Below are 23,335 nucleotides of genomic sequence, written 5' to 3'. Positions count from 1 at the left end.
AGCATATATGGCATAACATGATAGTAATATACCAAGTTACACGTTTAACCAGGAAAGCTGTAATAGAAAACGTTCTGTAGGTATCAAGTGGCTGCTTAAATTAACAGTCTTCTTTTTTTTTGAGCCGGGGGGAGGAAGCAGAGGAGGTTGGACAAAGAGGGGAAAATTTTACTCTGTATCAATAAATGTTAGTATGTTCCAGATCTGAGGTTCACACACCTTGAGTAAACTGCAGAGGATGAGCGCTATTGGTTGGCTGGTGTCTGTTTATGTAGTGATGGGTGCTTTTTTCTTTGCATCAGAAAAAGCTAGGAAAATAATTTTAACAATGAATTTCTGGAACTTGTGGAACTCTGTAGGATACAGCGGAGTGATAGAGAAGCCACAAACTCATTTTTGCCCCATGTGCTGATATTTTCTTTTGTTCCTTAGATAAAGGCTGTGGGTTTCTGTGTTTGCGGGTTTTGCTGATGAAACATTGACTGATTGTCCTAACAGTCATTCTGAATACTGACTTGCCTCCTGATGAGACCAGGCAGCAAGAATGTGGGATGATGGTCTGGTGTTGTTATCCTCACCTAAAGATCTTGGCATATGGCCCCTTCGTTTAGACAGATATCATGAGAATACAGTTTCCACAGTTTTTATTCTTCGCATTTTACATTACTCCACTCTGCAGCTGAACCAAACACCACAGACCATCTGGCCTGTGGCTTTGAAGCATCTCTTTCACAAAGAACAAAATTGGGATTTTTTGTGAGGATTAAAGTTACTAGAGGTGATGATGAAGAGGATGAAATATACCAGGAGAGCGCTTGGTGATGGCCTCTGTCTCAGTTTTGCATCAGAGGGACTGATCTCCTTATTCCTTAGGTAATCTACCCTTCCAGTGAGTGTAGGTGCCGTGCTCCCCACTGCATTGGTTCGTTTTGGCAGCATACTTGCAGAGGGTGGATCAGATACACCTACTTGTCTGAAAGGCCCATTACTTACACTCGCTCTTGGACTCAGGTGGAAAGGGGAGAGATCTCAAGCTACAGCATATAGCTAGCTCCGATGAAAATATAAGGGAAACAGGGAAGGCCTCTTAGAGATGCAACGGAATGCAGGTACTTACATTGTATCAAGGAACTGGGGCTGTGTCTACACTTGCCCCCATCTTCAAAGGGGGCATGGTAATCAGGGCCGCGAGAGATTACTAATGAAATGCTGCAGTTAATATGCAGCACTTCATTAGGCTAATTTTCCCCCACGGCAACTTTGAAGCATCAAACTTTGAAGTGCGGCATGCATGCAGCCGTGGGCACTTTGAAGTGCCCACGCTACTTCCAAGTCCCTTTTGATGAGGAGTAGAGAGACATCGAAGTAGCGCGGGCACTTTGACGCACCTGGGGCTACATGCATGCCGCACTTTGAAGTTTGATGCTTGGAAGTTGCCGTGGGGGGAAAACAGCCTAATGAAGTGCTCCATATTCACGGCAGCGCTTCATTAGTAATCTTCCGTGGCCCTGATTACCATGCCCCCTTCGAAGCTGGGGACAAGTGTAGGCACAGCCTGGCCGATGAACTTCTGGCTGGTGCTGGTGGATCATTTTGATGCTCACTGATCCAGTCCTTGTGGTGTGAAGCACGAATTGTGTGATGGTTGGAATAAGTGTCATGACTGCACAGAGCAAGGGGCTGATTTCCGGATACCCCACCTCCCCTGCCCCTAAAAACTGATAGTGCTCTTCGGCCCAGCCAGTCAGACTCACAAACTACTCCTCGCAAGTTGGTCATTTTTTCTGCATGCCAGAGGCTACGGTCATACACCCAAGCAAAACTGTCCTTGGCTACTGTGAATGCTGTGCTCCCTGGCTACCTGTGTAAGAGCCTTATGGGTCTTGACTCCAAATGACTTCTTTAAAACTGAAAAACAAATGGCTGAACTGATTGAACTTAAATCTTTAAGGGAAAATATCCTTTTTTCTTTTTTCCCTTCTCGAGTGACTCACGTACCCCATTTCTGCCTGGAGGGAATGTTATTTCATGGTTGTTATTCTGTGAAATTTTAGGAGTTTGTGTAATGGAAACTTTCACAAGTCTTAACTCTAGAAGTGCTTGCATTTCTTCTGCTCTATCCCACTGGTTTATAGGAGGAAATCTTATCCCCAGGAAAATGGATGCACAGAATGAATTGTCAGGGTGTTTTTTAAAATGTGATGGGGGGAATATTGGAATGTACTTTGTGTGTAATACTGCACTCAGAGCAGCATCAGACAATTTGAAATGTGTCCTCTGCCCCTGTTTCCCATGTAGTGCTCAAGTCAAGGAAGTTAATTTTCACCTGTCTTTTGTGTGCTACATTAGACAGAGTAACTTCTACTCCAATGTAATAAGAGTCATGTTTGTGGCATTTGAAAATGGCTACTTAAAGCTAATTTTACTGAACATGTCTATCTCGGTTACTAAGGTGACTTTCCTTGAAGCTGTCAATTTAAAAAATAGAAGATAATGTAGTTTTTGAATATTAACATACAGGAAAATACACTTCCATGTTAGTTGAACAGTCCCCTGGGTCTTGATCAAATGTAAAAAAAATGCTACCAAAGGAAGTATTTGGTTTAAGGATATTTATTTTGTATATTCTGACATGGTTTTGTCAATTCATGTTTTTAACTGTTAGATGATTTAAGTTTTTAAATGTTGATATCTACTGTCATTAAATAATTAGCTGATCCTTCCCTTAACAGTCTCACCTTTATTTCTGTGCAACTGTGAAAATTTTAAGAAATAAATAAAAAAAATAAATACTGATATTATCCATCAACATATATGTATAATGTCAGTGGGTAATATCAGTATAAAATTTTATATACGTGTGTGAATTTGTATATATTCACACACATATACAGAATTCTGCCAAGTTGAGTTGTTACCTCCTATTTTCCCAAATAACTTTAAAAACTTCTCTGTATAGTTGCATTGCCTTAGCCCCCTTTAGCCGAGTACTGCATCCGGTATACCTCCACCAGCAGGTGCTTCTATGAAGACACTTTTTCTTACTTCATGTTTCCATGAGGCTGGCAGAGAGGTAGAGCAGATTCTGTAAGTCCTAGTTGTACAATTGGATTGAGTTCTTTATGACCTAACTTGGGGTCGAAATGTAAAACAATATTATGATACCCATTGTAAAGGTAAAATGCACTTGAAGTCATTTAATAACTTTTTGTTCTGTAGCACCCGGATGAGAAGAGACTGGAAGGTCTCTCCAAGCAGCTGGACTGGGATGTGCGCAGTATTCAACGGTGGTTTCGACAAAGACGCAACCAAGAAAAGCCCAGCACTCTTACAAAGTTCTGTGAAAGCATGTAAGGAGCTGTGTTCTTTCTTGCATATTTTAGCATATGCATCCTTTGTTGCTAAGTGTCCCTGCTGTAATGTTCCTCCCCCAAATGAACAAATTAATTTATTCTTGAATTGAGAGAATCCTCTTTTTCTCAAAGGAAGTCAGGTAGTCACTTAAAGAGCACAGGAGGGAGAATAGACTGAAAGGATCCTTTAAAAGGTTACTGAAATGATGCATGTGAATTAAGTTTAGAGACACAAGACTAAAGAAAGGGAAACATGTTTGATAATGCTGAGTTATCGGCAGGCTGATTCTTTGGGGGCATAATCACTTTTAAAACTTATTTGTAGCTCTGAGATACTCATCTCTGTGTCACAGTTTTGAAGGAGTGTAATTTGAAAGAAGCTAGAGATGGGGACCAGTGCTCCCTGTAAGCTGAGTGCTTGGGCAGCCACCTAAGAGAGATTCAGGTGCTGCCCAGTTGATTAGCAGCATGCGCACAGCCACCCACAGTGGTCAGCGTGTGTTTCAATTCTGCACATGGTTTCATCTCATAACAAAATTTATTCCACCAATGGATGTTAAAAACTTAGAGACAAGACTGATGGGGAGAAGGACATGAAGACCTTTAGGGTCATCCAGACCATTTCATAACACGCTTGAGTTTACTTTTAGGAAATGATTTTGAATGCTTGTTCGCGTTAAAGCCAGATCTTCTCTTATTGCGCCTTTGTTAGGTAGAACCACATTTCCAGAATTTGAATTACATTTCTGTGCTATATTAAGCATTTAATGCTTACTCTGTACCGAAATTGCTTTGAAAATTAAATCTACTTAAAATATTAGAGCAACTTTTTCCTTACAGGGAACTGATAGATAGTCACCTTATAGTGAATTTGAAGGGAGAACATTCTTCTGTTGCTTCTGTTTCATTCCAAGAACCAGCCCAGTGCTACTGCTGTGACATATTGCGCTATAGACATGGGAGGTCACATGTACTTCCTCTGGATTGGGAGATGTGAGAAATACAGTGGTGGCATAACTTTTGGGCATATAATTTCCAGCACACGCTTTCTGGTCCACCAGTCACATTATTGCTGGCTCAAGAGTTCACTTGTGCATCCTGTTAGCTGGGGGGAAGCTGTTAGGTAGCAGAGGTCAGCAGAAGTAGAAAAACCGAGGGTGCAAAGAAGAACAAAATGATAGTCTCTTAAGAATCCCTTAGGTGATTTTAAAATTCTGTGAATCAGTGTCAGCAGGGTGTTGCATTTTCAGCAGACATTACTATCAGGGTGCATGTTTCTCATGGGTATTTTATATTCTCTCTATATTTTGGGATTCCTAAATCCTGCTTTAGCATTCACTCCTCTGCAGGGTGCATCATAATCTGGGTTTTAAAAATAACACCTGATTCATCTGTTCTCAAATCTCACACAAACGTGGTACACTAATGGCAGCCTTTTGTTTATATTGAGACAAGGACTGAATGAGGAGTGAAAGTTTGGAGGTGTTTCTGGTAAACAGATTGGCCCTCTAAATTCAGAGAGCTGGAATGGTTTGTCATATAAAATGTGACAAATTGTGCTGCTGTAATTGCCTGTTAGATAAAGAGAGGCTCTTAATCAGCAGAGCTCTTAATTAATTTCTTTCAGATTTGCAGCTAAAATCCATTGTTTAAATTTTTAATAATACCAGCATAAGATTCTGGATATTTTGGTAGCAGATGCTTGTGATCTTAATCATTTTAATTTGCAGAAGAATCATGTTATGTTATTGTTAATGTCTCTGGAGACTTTTCACCCAGGTTTGTAGTTTGCAGTCTGTTTATAGTCCCCTTAACACCTGGGAAAGGATGGGGATCTTAGCAGCTTTCTAGACCTTTTGCTACTGTTTGTACATTGTCGTTTTGGTATTTTGCTGGGTGGTTTTGTAACTTGAGTCAAATTTTCTTTTACACCATTGTGCCTGTATCAATATAACTGTGAGTGGAATTTGGCTCTTCATTCTGCAAGTGGAAGAGATTAAGGGGAGCACTGAAAAGTTAGCAGCTGAATTCTACAAGTATCTTTCTGTGTTGAGTACTCATTTGGGGGCAGGTTCATCACTGGGGGCAGAAATTGGCCACATGTACAAGTGGTGTGAGGATATGCTGCTCCAGCATTCAGAATGCCTAAAAATATAACAGTGGTTCCCAGACGGGGACCCATTTTGACAATTCAGGAGGACTTGGTGACCCAAGGCAGTTAAAAAATGGTTGGGGTGGGGGGCGTGGTGAGGGCAGAGCCATAAATAACTAATTTTGCACCTGGGAGAATAATATAAAATTGTGCCCCCACATGTTTATATATTCATGGTAGTTAATTCATAGAAAAGGGGAAAATACATTAATAATAAAACAATAAGACTACATTTACTATAGTTAATCGGAGTTGTGCTGGGGGAAAGACATTCATCCCCAAACCACTTCCCCCAGCTTAAACCTCACACGCGGGGGCTGAGTTGCACTCTAGGGCTAGGGGAGTCACACTCAGGGGCTGAAGGGAACCCAGCCGGGGGCATGGGGGACCCCAACCCTCCGTGACTGGAAGCCGGCTGGGGCACAGCCATGGCTGGTGATCGCCACATGCAGGAGCCAGCTGGTGCATGGGAACCCTGTCTGGGGGCAAGGGAAGCTCGACCTCTCATAGAGACTAGAGGCTGGCTGGGGCAGGGAGCCTTGACCGGCTCTCAGCCCTGGCCCCAGACTTAAGCCTCCCAACCCCCGACCCCAGCCCCCTACCTACCTCATCTGAACTGGGCTCTGCTCTTTCTTTGGCTCCCTAGCTCTCTGCCCTCAGCCTGTTTCCCATGCAGGTGGGCAGTTAAACCAATTAAGAAGCTGAGTACCACTTCAGTGTGAATGGGTCCTGCAGAGCCGTGCAGCCCAGGCAATGAGCCTTCTCAAATGTAATTGCAACCCATGTTGTTCGTGACCCATAGGCTGGGAAACGCTGATCTATTACCAGATCAGTGATGTCAGAAATGATGCAATATATAGAATCAAATAGTAACCAGGCCACAAAGTGGCATGTTCCATTTTTTTTGGTCCATCTGTGTATTTGGGATAGAGTTGTAAGACATTCATTTGCATACTGTGCCAAGTCCTAGCAGACCAGTGGTGTCTAATGGGAATTCAAAGATCACCACACTTGTGGTTATCATTCTTCCATATTAGCTACAAACCCCGCATTCTCAATAAATGCCCTATCCCTCCCCCAAAGCTGGGCACTCCCAGCCCCCCCCCGCCCCCAATAAATGCCTCCCCACAGCAGCAGGCTCCTGAAGGCCCCCTGTTCTGATTTAATGCCAGAGACTCATAAAAGCCGCTGCTGGATCTGCCACCAGGGACACTGCCAAAGCTGTGGCTGGAGCTGCTGCTGCTGCCGTCACGCACTTCTCCCACCTAATGGTGAGGCGTGCGCGCAGAATGGCCAGAGAGCTTTCTGTATGGGTGGCTGTAGGAGGAGCCACATTTAAAGGCTCCAAGAGCTGCACGTGGCTGCAGAGCTGGATTCGCCACACCATGGTGTCCTGTTTGCCACATGTGGTGAGTGACAAACGTATTGGACACCGCGGTTGTAGACTCTCCTGTCACAATATCAGTTGTTCATTTGTTGTCTGAGTTCATTTCACAGCCATCTACACTGGGGAGCTGGAGTAGTGCCCCAGTCAGAAAAAGTATTAAATATGGAGTAAAAAGAGAAAACTATTTCCATCCCAACTCTGTGGACAAGTGTTAATTTAATTGGATCATCTTTTATAGACAAAGGGTCCATGTGAGGGTAGCTGCTTCATAAAGTACGGATGGGATTGGCTCCAAAACTGCAGTAACAAGAATTTGCTAAATGTCCCAGTATCTGCCGCTGCACAGCAGGGCCTGTTGACACATTCTCTTACATAACAAGTATGCATAGAGCTAATGCAAGGTCAACTGTGATTTCCTCCATGTAGTTTTGGACAAGCTCTGGTACTGTCCTGCCAGGGATAATCTCATCCCTGCCAGCAAGTGGAACAGATCTGCTGCACTTTGGAGATAAAGTAAAGGAACATTTAGCAAACGGAGAGGCGATCAAATCTATTTTTACAAAATTTCTTTTTTCTGTAGAAAAATGCTGTTTTATCCACATCAAATGTACTCAGTTCCATGATTGATTTTCTGGAGAGAGAGAGACCCACTCTATCATAGGCAATAGCTCAGTGGTCGGGGCACACAGCATTGGGCTGTGGTGTCAGTCTCTTTCTAAGGCCTGGTTACTGACTGATTGTACCAAGTGGAACAGCTCCAAAGAGCGGTAGGGGAAGACAGATTCTATGTCCTGGTGGTTGTGACACTCACCTGGTAGGTGAACAACCTAGAATCAAGTCCTTAGTTTAAATTATGCAAAGCAAGATGTCCACCTGGGTCTTTCACACGTATGTTGAGCACTCTAACCACTGGCCTCTTAGCTCTTCTAGAGCAGCATTTCTCAAACTGGAGTCCCAGGACTGAGGAAACACGGGGGCGGGGGCGGGGGGGTGGGGCTTAAACCCTGCTGATGAACTCTTCTCCCTCCCTCCCAGTGCCTGCTCGGTCCTGCAGCATGGGGCTAAGGCAGGCTTCCAACCTGCCTGGCTTCCAAGTAGCTCCTAGCTGCAGGGTTAGCAAGAGAAGACACATGCACTGCCCCTCCCTGAGTACTGGCTCTGCAGTTCTCAGGGCTGGGAGAACAACCAAGGGCAGTTTGGGGATAGCACCTGCGGGCATGGGGGCAGCACACAGAGCCTCCATGGCTACCCTTGCAGCTAGAGGCCCTGGAGACCTGGTACCACAGTAAGTGCCATTGGAACCCTGCACCTCAACCTCCTGCCCCAGTCCTGGCATTCCCTCCCACACCCAGACTGCCCCCAGAGACTGCATCCTCCCAACACTCCAGCCCGCTGGCCTAGCCCAGAGCCTCCTCTGGCATCCCAACCCCCTCATACACAGCCCTACCCTGGACCCTCACCCCCAGCCAGAGCTCTCCTATCCTTCCCTCACTGCAGTCCCATGCTCCAGCTAGGGATGTAGTTAACCAGTAAGCCTCATCCTTTTAGGATGAGGCTTACTTGTTCCAATTAACCTGTAGGGGCTGGAGCAGCTCCCTGCCCAGTGTGAGGTGGGGTTTACTCCAGCCCTGCAGGGCCACCGCAGGGAGTGGAGTGCTTCAGCACAGCCGGAGAAGTACCCATCTGTGGTGGCATGTGGCGGAGAGGGCTGGGAAGGCCGCTCCAACTCACCAGGCTGGAGCGATCCCCCTGCCACAGACATGGGCTGCTCTCTGGCCAGGCTGGAGTGCCCCCCGCCTGCAGCAGCGCTGTGGGCAGAGAAGCTCCAGCTGGGCTGTAGCAGTCCCCCAGTCTCCAGTGCCCTACATTTGGGGGCACTCCATCCCAGACAGAACAACCCCCATCCTCTATGTGGTGCAGGTACGGGGGCAGAGGGGCGGACAGCTGGAGAAGTCACTCCAGTGTCCTTCCCATCTGTCACCCCCATTAATTGGTTAATTCCTCATCAGCCTGATGGAAGTTAGAGAGTGAAAGTTAACTGGCATAAGGAGAATTTAACAGAGAGATACAAAAAAGAAATGAAAACTGACAAATCAGCTACATAGGACAGAAGGAGGGTGTGGGGCAAAAGGCGAGGAAGAAGGGGAAGAAAATTACTTTCTGCAAGTGTCCATTAAGTTAAGTGACATGCTTGAGATCACTACGGATATCAAAGATGGGGAAACTGTCCTTGTAATGTGTAAAGTAATTGCCATAATTTCTTCTCCTTCTTCCCTGCCCGCCCCCCTCCCCTTCTGTCCTGTGCAGCTGATTTGTCAGTTTTCATTTCATTTTTTTCTGTCTTTCTGTTTAGTTCTCGTTGTGCCATTTTGCTTTCATCAGAATTTCCAGATCTGAAGAAGTGGGTCTGTCCCACGAAAGCTCATCACCCAATAAATTATTCTGTTAGTCTTTAGTCTATTCTGTTAGTCTTTAAAGTGCTGCATGCCTGCTTTTTTGTTTTGTTTTCAGCTGTGAGTGTTGAAAGTCACGTCATTACATCCAGCCCTCAATCTGTCAGTGGGTTATTTAGTTGCCTGCACCACACAGGCACATAAAATGCTGTACTGTTTCCCTTTCCTTTGTTTTGTTGCTTTCTCTCCCCTCCTTCTTTCCTCCTGTCCTATCTCTCATTCTCAGCCTTTTATCACATCCTGAAATCAATTATATTACATTCATCCAAGCCTGCTTTATCAAAGGAGAAAGGAGCAAGCCAGAGGACATGGTTATTTAATGGCTTCTTGTGGCTTTGAACTCTGTGAATTGTTTTGGAGATCAGTTAATAAAGATTTAATAACAAACACCATTAGCATGGGGCGTAAAAACAGTAAAATATGAAGGAGTAGTCCTTTCATTCCACAATAACTGCACCTAGGAGACTGAAAGGTGAAAAATTCAAAATTGATGAAAAGAAAATGCTTAGCCACATCACACACAGTTAGATGAGGGAAGTCATTGCTACTGACCATTATTAAGGCCAGTAACTTAACAAAATGCAGAGGGATTGGCTGTTCATAGGGATAACAATACGGAGTGTTGTGTGTATGCATAGTTAATGAACATAGTTTTTTGGAATCCAGAAGTGTCCATGTTACTACTTATATTCTTGATATGAATGTGTAGAGAACAAATGCGAACAATTTACTAATGATAAACATAGAACCATAGTACTGGAAGAGATCTCAGGAGGTCATCAAGTCCAGTCCCCTGCACTCATGGCAAGAGCAAGCACTATCTAGATCATCCCTGACAGATGTTTGGCCAACCTTTGATGGATATTCCACAGCCTCAGCATGTAGCATTTGAATTTCCTGCTGAACCTGTGGGGGGAGGCACCCTCTGCCAGCAAAGCCCTAATGTGTACCCAAAGGGAGAAATACATATTTCTCTGATTGGCTTTGGCTATTTGTGTTTTCTCACCATGGTACCTGTCATTTTATTGGATTGTCCCTGTTTTTTTCTAATCTTCTAAAAGGAAATGATGATGTAGATTTTGTCATGAAACGTAGCATGGAAATCAAACAGTGCAACATCTAAGCACCCTACACACATACTCCATAACTGCAAAACCTCATTGTCAGTCTGATGTTTTGTTCTAGAGATGCTTAAGCATTGAGGAACTCGACACTTTTAGTAAAGTTGCCAAATTCCTCAATGTCTTTTAAAATTCCCATATTTATTTCCACGCTGTATTATAATCAGCATATTATACCTGGCAAAGTACCTGTGGAATTACTTCTCTGCATTAAGAAAAGAGCAAAATATGTGGAAGCACAAGCACAGTGGCACAGAAAGAGCTAGGTCCCAATATTGCTTTACTGCAGTTAATGAGAGTTTTGTCACTGACTTCAGTAACAGCAGCACTGGGTACAATCTCTGTAAATTTCATTCCCTGAATAAAGCTGTGAGACAACTATTGGATCAAACGAATGTTGTACGATTTCCTAAAAATATTTATCAGTGCCTCTGACTGCGGGATGTAGTTAATGATCTTTCATTATAAGTTTTCTGGGGCCAGGACTGTCTTTGGTTTGCACAGTGCCTAGCACAATGAGGTCATGTTCCCTGAATGAGACCAGGGTGGATTGATTTAAATCAAGTTAGCAAAAAAGCTAGAAAGACTGATCTTAGAGTGCACTTCATTTTGGAGTAAGCCCCATGGAAATCACTAGCACTTCTGTTTTTTGAGAAAACAAGTATGGAGTGGGGTTCTGTTGGAAAAACTGAGTTATGCTGAAGTAAAGTAGGCAATAGATTTATGGCATCACCATTATAGCCTGTAGCGATGATGCTCCAAAATAAAGGGCATGTATTATGTTGTATAAAATAAGAAAATGACTCTCAGTGGCAATGTGTAATTCTAGATTTCTCTTACTGCAGCTTTCTGTGCTATATGTTTGAGTGATAGATTCTAAACCTAGTTAATTAAAGAAGCCATAGTGAATGGCTAAGCTAAACCTTTTTTTTTGTAGCACCAGCCAACACACCAGACAGCTTGGGAATTTGTTGTCAAATCACACTTATATTAAAGGCATAGAGACAGTCTTGAAGAATGATGCATTGCAAAGTAAATAATTTGTTATTACCCGCTGATCCATTCAGCTGCATCTACATCTACATCTACACCCACATCATTTTCTCCCAATAAGTAGTTTTCCTGACCAAGTGACATTCTTGCATCTAGGTCCTGCATCTCCTTCTTGCCCTGCTTGCACTTTTGACGCGTTTTCCTTTTTTACCCAGGGGAAGCATGTCTTCAAAATATTACCAGTTAGGGTCTCTCTCATGCCCAAAAGCCGTGGCATTTTTTCTGTAGCAAGAGTGAGGGGGGAATATAAGAAGTTGTGTGTGTGCAACATGTCTTCCCTTTTTCTTTCCCGTCCACTCCACTGTTCCTTTCTGTCTTGCCCCCATCCTTTCCTATCTGTGGTAAAAGCTTGATTATCTGGCATCCCTGGGGAACAGGGATTGGCAAATAATCTAGTTTGTCACTCAGTCAAGCAGAGGTGCTGGCTCTGCTCAAATGATCCTGGTGGGGAGAGTGTACCGCTCCCAAGAGACGTGTGGGGAAGGTGCCCTGCTGCTGCCACAGTGCACATGGCCCCACTCAGCTGGCCCCAGCTGGGAAGACTGCACCACAACAGCTAGCCACGGGTGGGAGAGCTGCCCCGCGGCAGCCAGTCCCAGACAGGAAGCTGGCCCCAATTAGCCAGTCCTGGGAGTGGGAGCTGCCCCATGGCAGCTGGCCACAGCCAGAAGAGCCTGTCCTTCTCAGCTGGCCGTAGCTGGGGGGTTGCACCATGGCTGCTGGCCCAGGCCAGGGAGCCAGCCCAGCTCAGCAGGCCCTGGCCAGGGGAGGGGTGGGGCAGTTCCACAGCGGCTGGTCCTGGCAGGGCAGCTGGTTCCGGGGCAGCTGCCTTGAGTGTTGGTTCATAAAATGTGCCAGTTATCTGAGTTCCAGATGACACGGCTTTTACTCTATTGTCTTTCTGTCTTCAAGAGAATGTATTAACTAGCTCCCCCACTGTGCTCTACCACCACGAAAGCACAGAACCAAAACGGTTCTATCCAGCCTGTGCCCTTCTTTGCACATATTACTTTTTAGTCTGCTGAGAAACAGAAATTGAAAGCCCAGAACTTTCAGGAAGCAAGAGCTGGTAGTTAGGTTGGACAGAGCAGAACCATTATTTTTGGGACTATAAGTGTAAGTGTAGCAGATTTATGATAAGATTTAATTGTAGTTGTTATTTTTAGTGAAAAAATTAGCATTTTATTGATTTTTTTTTAAAAGAAAAATCTATTTTGTGTTTTTAAATCATTGATTCTTATCCACCCTGATTGGGTGTCGTGCAATAGTGAAAGTTCAGTAATTGTCCAAGAGACTATGCATGCCTCTAGAACAGTGGTAAAATGTTATTGTTTCTCAAAGATGGATTTTACATTGATAGTTAAAATGAGGACATGTCCATGCCAGATAAAAAGAACAAAAAACTGAAACACACAGGACACATTAAATGAGGTCTTATAAATTAATTTGCAAAACCAAAATGCAAGTATGAGGGAGGCAATTAGCATTCTTTGACATGCAGAGTTCAGCGTATGACTTTGAGACCATGCACTGAAATACCACATTTTCTCATATTTCTCACACGCAGTGACAGAATCTGTGTCAGGGTTGAGTGTTTTCCCCTGGGCTGTCAACAGAAATAGCCCTGCAAGCATTCATGTCTATTGCCTGGTACCAAAGTAAATTGAGTTGTTTTCTCCCCTCTTCAGCTATTTCTGTGCCAGATCAGAAGGGAATCGAGCTTTTCCCCCCGCCAACTAGTGCAAATAGTTCTCTCAGTGTCATGCGCATTGCTAAGAGCTGATGTGCCTGATGAAGGTTTCCTGTCCAATGAGAGGCAGATGATGGTGGGAGAAGGGATTTTGCCTTAGCTGCCTTCTTTTGTGATGTGACAGTTTGTAGACTGAAGATTTACTGCCTTAATGCAGTCCAGAGTGGAGGAGGAAGGGAGCGTGGTGCAACAATTAAACCAAGACCAAGGCACATTCTGGCTGGCCGGGCAAAGTAACTCACAGATGCCTGAGTACATTGCATGCCAGGATTCTCCAGTACCTGCTGTCCGCTCAGGGTAGGGATGAAAAATAACCACTGCCATGTCTGGGGATATTGGCGTTTTAGCTTCAGTTACTCCTGTGGAAATGGTTTTGTCATTTGACCGCTACCGCCAGTTTCTGGTTTGAACAGTAAAAATAGTGGGCCCGATTCTGTCACTGGCTCTGCTCCTTATTGCCCTACTGTACCAGAACAAAAGGAGCACAGAACCACCAGGTCTCTGCAGCAGGGGAGACTCTGGTGCACAAAGAGCTTGAAAAGGTCATTCCTTTGGCTGCTCTGATTGCATGGCAGCTAGCATAAAATTGGTCCTGAAATCAGCATGCCTCAGTTGGCTTCCTTGTGGTCCCTTTTCATCCCTGTCAGATGTGCCCAGCTGAGAATCTGGCCCACTGTTTTAGTTTATGAAGCTCAAATCACAAGCAACAGCCACTAACAAAGCACACTGTGCTGTCAGAACTGCAGATGTGTTCCCTGCATTCAGGGCAGGGATAGTTAGGACTGTGGGGATGGCTTCCAGCTGTGTTACCGAGGCTTTATTTATTGTGACATATTTAGTGGGTATAGATTAGAGAAGGCTGAGAACTCCATTACTCTGTCCTCACTTTTGCTATGGTAAAAGCTAGTGTGTGAAGTGGCAGCCTGGACCACAGGGTGGATAATGACTGAGACTCCTCAACCTGACCTAGCTAAATAAAGGTATGACCCAAACAAGGCTTTTCAGGATACTGGGTCCAACCCCATCCACAATAATATGGGCTATTTTGCTATAAAGATGTTTTGTAATGAAGTCAGCAGCACCCTCCTTTCCGGCATACTCCAGGCTTGACCTTCGAGACACACAGTGTCTGTTACATATTGTAATACACTAGGGAGCACATACTGTGTTAGTGCAAGAGCTAGAGCTGATGAGAGAAGTACATGAGGTCGGTTGGTGTCCAGCAGCCATATGAAAGAATCATTCCTGTGTTCTCTACGGGCATATCTTGACTCTCTCCTGCAGTGATGGATGTTTCACGTACTCTGCTAATTAAGGATTTGAAGGATGTCTTTAGATCATACTAACCTAGGCAAACTGTGTTCAGGTTGTTCCGTAACAGTATTCATATTTCCTGCCTCCCTCCCAGATTAGATTATTTAGAATTCCTAATTCCCTGAATCTTTCTGTTTAGGTGAAGCAGTATTAAATAATGTTAATAAATTTAATTAACTCCTATGCAGAGCCTGTGAAGATGCTATCAGTTAACATTATCACTCCACATTAAGCAATAGTATTATAAATTAACTAGATTGATATTCCCTTGTGGGTTGTGTGCACCCATCATTGCTTTATGGTATGGAAATTAAATAACACTTTTTAAAATTTCACTTAATGTGAACACTGGTTTAAAATTAGGTTGAGAAAGTGAGCTTAAAGACCGAAATGTAGCGGTTTAGCATGCTGCAAGAGGAGAGCTGAACAGACAGCACTTGCTGTGTTGCTCACAATCTGTATGTCTTTGCATTGGCTTCTGATCAGTTTTGCACGAGGTTATGCATTTTCTGGGGCATGCTGTACACACTCAAGTCCGAGTGAAATCACCCATACCCCATAGCACTTGTGACCATCAAGACAGGTAGGTAGTCATGGAATTATCAAAAAAGCCATTAGGTATTCTGGGTTGGATCTTGTTCTCGTTTGTTGGACTTCATTACACTTCGTAGAGCCCTGCACATCCACAAATACCTGATTTATAGCTGCAGACATCAGCAGATTCAATGCAGATATGCACAGCTCATTATTGTGGATCCAAATTTTGTACCTTTACAGGGCTCTAGTTATAAATATTCATTAGAACAGGCACCGGAGCTTGGGCTTCCCATGTTCTGGGTGAGGCCTACCCGTAGGGCTATGGAGTCACTCGTTCCTTTTTCTCTGGTTCAGTGGCTCTGTTAAGTGTAGTATAAAGTGGAAGAACTTTAACAGGAGTACGTGAGAGAGAGAAGAAAATACACCTGAGACTAGCCAACAACCCACTGGAAGGGGGGCAACCTGAGATTGTATCCTTACTCCAGGGTGAAGATTTGAACCTGGGTTTCCTACAGCTTAAGGGAATGCCCTCACCAGTGCGGTGTTGGGCATAAGAGGGGCACTGCCTCCTTCTTGTCTGAATCTAGCCCTTTACGTTCTTTGCTTTTCTTAAAAAGTGCCTGCAATTGAACCATTTGTTTAATCTCATCCCACACATTTTGTCCAATTTTTTTGATTTGCCTAAATCTGTGTAAATGTAACCCACACACCTGCTGCGTGCAGGTCATTATCCCATGTGGTGGTACTTAGATCGCTTATAGAGTGACTGAAAAAGTGAATCTCCTCCACAGCCTCAGCTAAGAACCTGTTGGCTTTTAACTCTAGCCTTAAGAGGCTCATGCACTAAGCTCCAGAGGCCCAGGGTTCAGTTCTGCTTCTCAATGTTAGACAGGGCATAACTCCTGTTGGAGCAAATGGGACCTGTGTCTTATTACGCAACAGAGTAGTTTCCCACTGTGTTTGTTTCCTTCTGAGTTTCTGACTGCCCCATTTTAACATATCTTACTATAGTGCGCGTCCATGCTCTGTAGAAAAAGCTAAGATGTATTTTTCCTGATATAACTGTTTTATAAGCTAAATTGGCAGTTTACAATAGAGGGATAGCTCTTTCTGTTTCTGAAATTGCATTTTCGTTTCATGATTAAGTGCTAAAAGTTGTAAACCAACTGAGCAGAAGATAATGTCTACTGAAAGCTGCATTTGTACAGTTGTCTATCCAAATACCTTTCTAACAAGGATCTCCATTCATGTCCTCACAGAGAATAGATTTATGACTGACAGAACAGTTTGGAATGTATGGAAATAACATTGCATGCATATCCGGAATAAGAAGGTGACTGACAATGAAAGATTGTTAGAAAGTCTGTTGCTTGCTTGTTCTAAACCTGGATCACTGACATGCTCACTGGGCAGTCAGAATTGGAGACTGTTGATGAGCAGTCTCATAATTTATTCTGGAAGTCCATATTTTGTTTAAATTTGTACCCATGTGGCTTTTTTGATTCCTCTTCAGTCAGAACATCGAGTTGTGGATTGAAGACAGGATGTGAACAAATGACCAAGTATCTGAACAAGAGCTCTGGTTCAAAAACTTGTCTCTCTCATGAACAGAAGTTGGTTCAGTAAAAGATATTACCTACCTCGTCTATCTAACATTTGGCATGTGAGACCAAATGTTTTTGCACTTTGACCCCTCTCAACCTTGAAAGCCATTAGTCAGCAAATTCTGAAAAAGTGCAAATAAAGAATGTTGTGCCACATTCCGCAATGAATTTAGTGTAGAATCTCCAGGAGAGTTGGGGATTGAAAGTAATAGATCAGCTCATGTAAACTAAGGTATTCATGTGGAAGAATTTCTAGAATCAGCCCTTTAACACATAATGAAGATTTATGGTTTCAGGCTATGAAATATTTTCAATGCAAGATACTTTCAAAATGATATTTTGAAGTATGTAGTTTCTATTCCTCAAATCAGTTACTCATGCTTATTTATTTAAGTACTTTAAAATGAATAAGTCTTTGCTGTCCGGTGTCTTGGCAGATTTCTTGGTGTTCTGACCTGATAAATTTTATTCTCACACTACCCTGAGAGTACTGCTTTTTCAGGAAACCTGCTATTGAAATCCATTATTACTGTTCCTTTTGTAGTTTAGTTAAAATCTGGAGACTAATACAGATACTGATTTTTCTTAAACAAATCAGAGACTGAGTGACAATAATTTGTCTTCATCTATTCAAGTATACATGTGGTTTTCCCTTGGTCAATCAATCCAAAAATAGAACAAATTATGAGCATAATGTGGAAGATGGAGCAAATGCACTCTACCAGAATAGATGAAAAAGAAAGCAAATTGGAAAATGAATACAGACAATGAAATTAAATTTTTAAGGAACAAAAAAACATGTTACAGATGAATATGAAACTGGTTGTGATTGCAGCAGGAATGCTGTGAAATCACGAATGGGTGGAGATGTGTGCTTGCAGGTGAGAAGCATTCCTTTAATCAGTCTCTCTATATATTCATATAGTCTACAGTAGGAAGAAAAGTTAGAGCACTCACAGTCCAAAGTACTAGAAAAAGCTCTTTGCTGCATACCCAGAGAGCGAGGTCCAGGAAAGGTTGAAAGATTCATGAGCTTGTGTAACTTACAATTATAGAAGATTATGATTGGAAGAGTCTTCAGGGAATAATCTTGTCCAACCCCCTGCCCAAGACAGAACCAACCCCAGCTAAATCATTTCAGTGTGGCCTTGAAAATCTCTAAGGGTGGAAAATTCCACCATCTGCCTAGGCAACCAATTCTAGTGCTTCACCATTCTCCTAGTGAAATAATTTTGTCTAGTATCTAACCTGATTCTCCCCCACTTCAACTTGAGATCATTGCTTCTTGTTCTGTCATCTCCCACCACAGAACAGCCTAGCTCCATCCTCTTTGGAATCCCCACAATCCCCCCTCATTCTTCTCTTCTGAAGATTAAAAAAGTCCAGTTCCCTCACCCTCTCCTCCTAAGTCATGTGCTGCAGCCACGTAATTATTTTTGTTGTTCTCTGTTGGAGTCTCTCCAGTTTGTTCGTGTTCTTTCTGTTGTGGAGGGTGGAGCAAAACTGGATGGGATGCAATACTCCAGGTGTGGCCTCAGCAGTGCTAAATAAAGGAGAATAAGCACTTCCCTCAATCTGGTGACAATGCCCCTATTAACACGAATTTTGTGCATTGAGCATCACTCATTGTTAAACCAGTCCTGTCAATCAGAATGTAAAAGTGAGTACATAGCAGTTTTGGAGCATAAGCTTTTGTGGGCAAACTCCTGCTTCGTCAGGTGCTGATGAAGTGGGTCTTTGCCCATGAAAGCTTATGATCCAAAATATCTATTGGTCTATAAGGTGCCACGGGACTTCTTGTTGTTTTTGAAGATACAGACTAACACGGCTACCTCTCTGATACACAGCAATTAAGTCTGTGTTTTCTAGGTACTTATTTCAGGAGTTTTCCACATACCAGCAGATATTTGCACAGTGATATTTGGTCAGACTAATATATTTCTGAGATATTGTTAAAAGTTTACTCCATGTTAACCTTGAAGTGTGCAACCAGACCAGTTATATAACCATCATACCCTCCAGGGCCACATAAGATAGAACCATGAAAACACCTATTCAAGCGCACATCTTTTCTTGACTAATTGTACACACATGCTGTATTATTTATAACACTGCATTGCGTTAGAAATTTAGTGCTAGCGTTTTTTCTTTCTTTTCATTTTTCTGCACTACTAAGTTTTGTAGTTAATATTTTCAGAGCTGCCTGCCTGTTGAGAATGGAAGATGTAGGACAGGACTGGTCCCAACTGGTGCCATAACATTCAGTATTAAATAACTGTATAAAACAAAGCTCAGGAAGAAAAACTGAAGTTAGCCAAACTTTAAAGCATAAAATTTAATATGAAGGTGATGATGGTTTCTTATTTATGCTGCCTGTTGCTTTGCACACTTTAAAAGACAGCAATCTTTCTGCAGTAGGATTTCTGCTTCAAATCACTTCAGCTGTGTAAGACGCTACCCCAGCTTAGGAACCTGTTCACCATTTGCAGGAACATACCGGACCAAATCAGCAGAGCTACTATTGCTTTCGTAGACTGGACATGCGATGAGGAATTTTTATCACGGCAGTGCATCTGGTAATAGCTAAACGTGCTCAATAAAACACAGCAAGAGAAACTTTGGGTTGCAGTAAGAATTGTGTACATGGGGCATCTGGCACCAGGGATGTTGTCACTCTTGTGATATCATTCCAAACAAGGCTAACTTTCTTAGAAAGACCAGAGAAAGGCAAGCTCTTAAGACACACGACATGATGAGCTGACAGCATATAATACCCAGAGAGACTGATGTTCTTTCTAGATCGGTTCTGAATCTGAGAAAAAGGAAAGTTCATTCCCTTCTACAGAATAATTAGATTTCTGAACAGCTGTCTTGAAAGATCTACATACAGATTTATGCTGTGTTCTGAGGAGGAGATAAAGATGGTGTGTACTCAGGTGTATAGGAATACATACTTACTTCTAGCAGCAACTGCTTTAATTAGCACAGAAACACTGTGAGACTGTGATTAAGAGGAAACATGGCCTCTCTACTAAAATGTAATCCATACAATGGAAAAGGTTTGAGAACCCTGCCCTAAATATGCTCCCAGGATTAATTGTATATCCTTAAACTGGTTTGTTATTTTGATAAATGTTCAGATAGGAGTTTGATTTGTTAATTAAAATGGCCAATTGACAAGAAAGCTAATGTCTCAAGCCAAAGTTGGTTAACTCTGCAGCTGGGGATACAACTTGTCAAACGTGCTATATTGGAACATGTACACCACTTGCAGCAAAAAACCTTCACTTTTCAGCATGTCATTTCTTGTTCTGGGTAGAGAGGCCAACAACCTTCCCTTCTCAGAAACCAACCAATGGAAAGAATTTACTGACAGTGGATCTCAGCTTTGATGGTCTGTTCTTTGCAGCTGGGTGAATAGTCTATTAAAATTAATAGAGGAGGTGTCCATGTATACCAGGAAGAAAACAGAGTGCCAGATGAGTGCTTCTGCATGGATCAGAAAGTAGAGTTTTGTGCAAAGGTTAATTTCTGTAATATCAAACATTCCAAAATAAAAAGGAGCTAATTTTAGATCTGCAGCAGCATCAAACTTTGAAAATGCTCATAAGCTTCTTAATTTTCTTGTTGGTTCATGTTAAAATTAGTCAAATTATTTTTATTACTCTCTGGTGTGGGAGGTGAAATATTTCCTGATATGTTGACGGAAAAATGTGAAGTGTAACAGATGGGGCGAAGGGCTGGCCCAGCGATTAGTAATTCTAGCAAGCTGATCTAAAGCTCATTTAAACCAGTGGCAAGACTCAATAGTTTTTTTTTAATAGCACATTCCAAGTCTTTCATCTCCTGATTTGGCAGCAGTTTATTCAGTGCTTAAATGGAGTGAAACCCCTTGGCCAGTTTAGAAGCTGACTGCAGAGAGAGATACAGTATAATGCACCTTCCATTTCCCAGAAAGAGGAGCACAATGTGGAGCTCAGGATATAGGAGGGGGTAATAGGAGAGAGAAAGTGTTGGCAAATGTACAGTTGTGGTATGGGTGTGGCAAATTTATCCGTCTTGCCCATTAGAATGGGGTGAGCAAAATTTTTATGTCAGGCCCCGCTTTTCATCACTGCAGTTAGCAGGGTCCCCAGTTTGTCTAATCTAATCCAAACCAATGGAAATTTTAGTTATATTCCTATGGAAAAAAAACACCCCTTTTGGCACATGTAAGAAAATAAGTATGTAGAATGTAAAAACTCACAATCAGTATATAAATGTTACTGCACACACATAAAAACAGTAACATATTTCAACATTTTTAATGAGATGGATGGGCCTGAGACCCAGCCTCTGATCATGTTGCTCCCCCCTTGTGAAATTTCATGCCCCTCCCCAGGGGGGACACCACTGACTGTGTGCACCCCTGAGTTAGAAGACACAGCCTTCCCCATAACTAAACTAATATGTATGCAGCATATATAATCTGTACAAGGTTAGCCTGTGAAATGTTCCTTTGAGTGCCTCTAGTTGGGTATTAATCAATAGGTACAATTTATAACCTCAGAAAATTGGTACAGTAACAATCTTATGTTAGTCATAACCCAGCTCAGTAAACAGTATGGGAATCCAAGTGCCAAAAGAACGATACGTATGTGTAATCGCAGCCTGACCCCTATGATCTGTTGCCAGAGTTCTCAGTAAAGTAGTGCTTTTAAGTACTTGTAGAGTTTCCATTACAATTACCACTACTGCTTTGCCACTGTCTGTTAGATTAGTTTCAGACTAACAAACTAACTTGACAAAATTCGTCCATGACTGCCTGCTAGGTGAGTAAAAACTGCTGGATTTGAAGTGTGATGTTACTAGTGTGTGGTTTCTAATAGTGCTTGTAGTGTGCAGTGCACTTCCTCAAACACAAGAGAGAAGGTGTGGTCAGTGTAAAACGCTTTACCAAAAAGACTAGTAAGAAGTCTGGAAACAATATGAGATGTTATTGGCATGTCAAAATTCACGCAAGGTGCCTCTCAAGATTTCACTGCATTGATGATGTCTGAGCTCTAGGAACAAACTCTAACATGGTCCATGTGCTTGAGAATGCAGAAAATCCTCTTTAATTTGCTTTCATATTTATTCACATAAAGAAAATAATACTCAACAGTTATATTATACATGTATACGGGCATTCCTGTTTGTGGTGGCATAGATGCAAATTCGCAAAATAGAGGAATAGATTTCTGTGCAGTTTACTCACATGCTTGTGCACACTTACAATATTTGTGCAATAGTATCTAATAGAAGGTGTGAAACGTGAAGTGACTGTGTGTAAACTGGAGAGTTACAGCTGTTAACCAAAGCTCATTCTGTTTCATAATGGTTGATGTTCCAATTCCATGGTAATATAGTAAGTTTTACAGACAATCACCATCTACATAGGGATATCATGGTTACCAGAGAAAACTCAGAATTGCATTTAGTTCAATAAAACGCAGATCTCTGTCATGTGCTGTCTCCTACCACAGCCTTTGGCTATACATAAGTAACAATTGTGGAGACAACCACTGGAGGCGAAAATGTCTATATACCCTGAACAATTGCATTAAAGTAGACTTACTTGACGTAAACCCTGGTACTGACTGGAGCATAGGTTACCTACAAGTCTCCACTTCACTCAGTCTCAGAACAAACTTCTAGCTGACTCCAGGAGTACCTCAGTTGTTGTCCTTCAGTCTCAGTAGATCTCCACATTGTCCAAGATCTTCCTTTTTTGCATTTTCCTTGTGGATTCCATGTGAGAGCTTGAAGGACTATGCTGGATGATGGCTTTCTGAGAGTGCGGCCTAGCCATCCACACTTTCTTCTCTTGATTTGAACGTCAAGTGGTTCTCGTCCCGCTCTGTTTCAATGCTTCTCATTTGTGACCAAGTCTTGCCATTTGATGTGAAGGATGTACCGCAGGCATCTGTTTATGAATGTCTGTAGCTTATGATTTTAAGACATTTTAGTTACACCAGGTCTTACATGCATACAAGACCACGCTCCTCACATTTGTGTTGAAAATCCATATGGGAAAAAGAGTCTTGAACATAGCTGTTACTTTCCTTATGCTGGCATTGATATCCTTGTCTCTTCCTACATCTCTGCCCATAATACTTTCCAAGTAGGTGAATTGTTCCACATCTTCCAGGTCATCCACTGCCAGTGTGATGGTGTTGTTGTTGGCCTAGATGATCCTCATTGTCTTCGTCTTTCCCTTGTTAATGCTCAGTCCAGTCAGTGAGGCAGTTATGTCGAGTGTTGCAACCTTTTCTTCCATGCTTTCATGTTGGCGTGAAAGGAGGGCGACATCGTCAGTAAAATGAATGTCCTTTAGCTGTTTGAAAAGTAGCCACTGAATGCCCCATTGATAGCCTTCTGTTGTCCTTCTCATAATCCAGTCCATTGTGATCAAGAACAGGAAAGGTGATAATAGGCACCCTTGTGGCACTCCTGAGAATATTCTGAAGGATTCTGTCAAGATACCAATGTGAGCAGCTTGGCACGTCAAGGGTTCAAACACTGAATGGATCAGGTTAATAATTTTGGATTGGATGCCACCGGGTTGCAGCAGTTTCCACAAAGTGTCTTTA

At 42.7% G+C, this 23,335-nt stretch overlaps 1 protein-coding gene across 1 annotated transcript in view; it reads left to right on the top strand.

The window, feature by feature from the left end:
• Positions 1-23,335, top strand: part of CERS6 (ceramide synthase 6) — a 228,884-nt gene that overhangs the window by 74,164 nt on the left and 131,385 nt on the right. Inside the window, exon 3 of the mRNA XM_075000988.1 lies at positions 3,220-3,350. Coding sequence (XP_074857089.1) covers positions 3,220-3,350 — 131 coding nt within the window. The remainder of the gene's footprint in view (positions 1-3,219; positions 3,351-23,335) is intronic.

Source organism: Carettochelys insculpta, chromosome 8 (genome assembly GCF_033958435.1).
Source record: "Carettochelys insculpta isolate YL-2023 chromosome 8, ASM3395843v1, whole genome shotgun sequence".
NCBI classification, from domain to species: Eukaryota; Metazoa; Chordata; order Testudines; family Carettochelyidae; genus Carettochelys; species Carettochelys insculpta.
Note: the sequence above shows the minus strand (reverse complement) of the source record. Positions and strands in the feature narration are given on the sequence as shown.